Raw genomic sequence first — 2,609 nt, 5'->3', positions numbered from 1 at the left:
GTGGAGCTAGATGAGTTCATGGGTGTACAGATGTACACCCATTATTTTTGCTAAAAGAATATCTAGTATATATATATGTATATATAAAAGATGCTCGTTGGTAGTTGAAATAATTATAAAACTGGGAGGTTCTTTCATCCTACAAAACCCCATTCGTCTCTTTAGCACCAATTTGCAATTCCCCAACCGACTAGGGATGTGTTCGGTTTGAGAATCCTGATGCATGGAACGGAATGGTTCCATTCCAATGTCATGGAATGGTTCCGTTACTTCCGTACTCGTGTTCGGTTCGGGAAAAGCGAGGAACAGAATGTTTCCGTGCTTGTGTTCGGTTCGGGAAAAAACGCGGAACGGAATGGCAGGATTTTGGTTCGGCTCACCTCTTTCATGCTTATGGTGAACATACCACCCCCCATGAAACAATGTAGTAATAAAAAATTTGGCAGCACTTTGTTTGTATTTTGAGCAGTTTGCAATAACAAATATATTCATATAAGCATAACACATATATAACAGCAAATATAGTACACAATTAGATCCAAACGACCATAATAGGCATCGAAACAGTCCAAATGCATACAAGTCCAGTTTAATGCATAGTAGTGATCCAAAAGCAACTACATAGAGTTCATTACAGTCCATATTACATATTATGGTCCATGGAATAATAAAGTTCATTGCTGTCCATCAACCCACTTCAAGTGAATATCATCACTTCAAATTGTAGAGCACTCCAAAGGTCTTATGCACATACCTACTCAACCAAACCAACTTGCTCTCAAGTTTAAGCGTCATGAACGCTTTTGCAATCTTCGGATTGTCAACAAGATGAGCATAGTAGTGAGCAACATGGTCCTCATCAAATCCCTTGATTGCATCCAAAGCATCCCACAAGTCACCAGGTACGGCATCATCATCCCCACCAGATTTTGCAATTGCATCAGCCATCATCTTGAACCCATCTTTGAGAGTGGTGACTAGTGGATCATCTTCAATGTGCACAAGCTTAGCCTTCTTTTTTGGTGGTGCTTTGGCAGAAGACTCACCTACATTTGGTGAATTTTGCATCTCATTGTCATCTTCAACATCAATAGAGAATGGATCATTCCCTGACTTGGCGTATTTCCCCGAAGTCGTGGTAGACCCAAAAATTGTTTCCATTGCACGATAGTGCTCAATTGGGTTATTCAAGAAGGGGATATCAGATTTGTTGTTCTACAAAAAATGAAGAAGTGAGTAACATATAATAGATGCAAATAGTGAAAGTTGGTTGCAAAATGTTTAGGGAACAAACTTACAGCACAATGGCCTGCATAGTGCTCATCGCTGAGCCTAATAGTGCTAGTATCCTCATCCCATAGGGCCCCACTCAAATTTTTCAGTTGGACTAGCCTGCCCCAAATCTTCCTCCACTTCTTAAGATGGTTGGAGCATTGATCTCCGGTTAGAGATAGCTTGAAATGGTCATTCAAAAACTTGGCACATTGGTTGTAATGACAAGTCTTGAAGCCACTTGAAGTTCTTGCACCACTAGCCACAAGGTCAGCCAAAAATCCTAGATGCATGGTGGACATGGAGTTGGTCCATGCTACCACCCCTCCCTTGGAGCTCTTGCTTGTACCGGTCACGGTTGTATCGGTGGTTTCAACGCTGTCCATACCTGTCCAGCCAACAAAATCAAGGGTAAAAATGATTTTGAGCATCACAAACACATGGTACCATTGCAATAAAATAGTACATTCTGTCCAGCCACAAAAATATTACCAAAACCTGATTTTGAGCATCACAAACACATGGTACCATTGCAATAAAAGAGTACATTCTGTCCAGCCACAAAAATATTGTCAAAACCTGATTTTGAGCATCACAAACATATGATTTCATTACAATAAAGGAGTACAAATATAGCACAACTCAATACATGGTTTCGTTACATACATAGTGGTACAAATACATGAAGAATGGCACACTCAATGACCATACTAGACCTGCCTATCCACCCACATTTGGTTAGCCATTTGTTGCCTACCGTTTATCATGTCCCTATGGTGTCTTGCATGTTGGCTTTGTGTCCGGATTGGTTGTGTGTTCCAAGTCACCTCCGGTATAATGAATTCATCAATTCCTTGAGATAGTGCATAATTATGAAGAACACAAAAAGCTACAACAATGTCCACTTGTACCAAGAAAGTGAAAAATGGTGTGGCATCATCTAAAATTTTGAATCTCCTCTTGAGTGATCCAAAAGCTCGCTCTACCGTCACCCGTAGAGATGAGTGCCTAAGGTTGAATAGCTCCTCCGCATTTTGGACGGGATTGCTGCCCCACTCGTTCAAATGGTATCTCACATTACGAAAAGGTGGCAAAAAACCACGATTGGCTCCATATCCGGCATCAACTAGATAGTATTTGCCTAAAAATAAAACACATTATGGTGACAATTGTTTGGACAACATATGGACAATTATATCTAAAGTCATTTTGTTACCTTCTGGTACTTGTAGGCCTCGCTCACGTGCTAATGCATCAGCTAAAACACATGCATCATGTGCTGACCCCTCCCAACCAGCCAACACATATGTGAAGCGAAGATCAAAATCTACCACTGC

The 2,609-nt window shown here is 40.8% G+C and overlaps 1 protein-coding gene across 1 annotated transcript; it reads right to left on the bottom strand.

Moving 5' to 3' along the window:
• Positions 1 to 562: 562 nt before the first annotated feature.
• LOC127301122 (uncharacterized) lies at positions 563 to 1,747 on the bottom strand. Its single transcript, XM_051331338.2, has 2 exons — positions 1,299 to 1,747; positions 563 to 1,215 (listed from the first exon to the last, which is right to left on the bottom strand). Exons 1-2 carry the CDS (start codon positions 1,701 to 1,703, stop codon positions 712 to 714), a joined length of 909 nt encoding a protein of 302 aa, XP_051187298.1. The 5' UTR covers positions 1,704 to 1,747; the 3' UTR covers positions 563 to 711.
• Between the last annotated feature and the right edge of the window lie 862 nt (positions 1,748 to 2,609).

This window comes from Lolium perenne, chromosome 5, assembly GCF_019359855.2.
Source record: "Lolium perenne isolate Kyuss_39 chromosome 5, Kyuss_2.0, whole genome shotgun sequence".
NCBI classification, from domain to species: domain Eukaryota; kingdom Viridiplantae; phylum Streptophyta; class Magnoliopsida; order Poales; family Poaceae; genus Lolium; species Lolium perenne.
This window is presented reverse-complemented; position numbering and strand designations above follow the sequence as displayed.

Excerpts from the sequence above, each read along its gene's own strand:
- LOC127301122 (XM_051331338.2), bottom strand. The coding sequence starts at position 1,703 with ATGCTCAAAATCATTTTTACCCTTGATTTTGTTGGCTGGACAGGTATG. Across the intron at positions 1,216-1,298 it reads ACTATGCAGGCCATTGTGCT|AACAACAAATCTGATATCCC; the intron begins GTAAGTTTGTTC and ends CATTTTTTGTAG.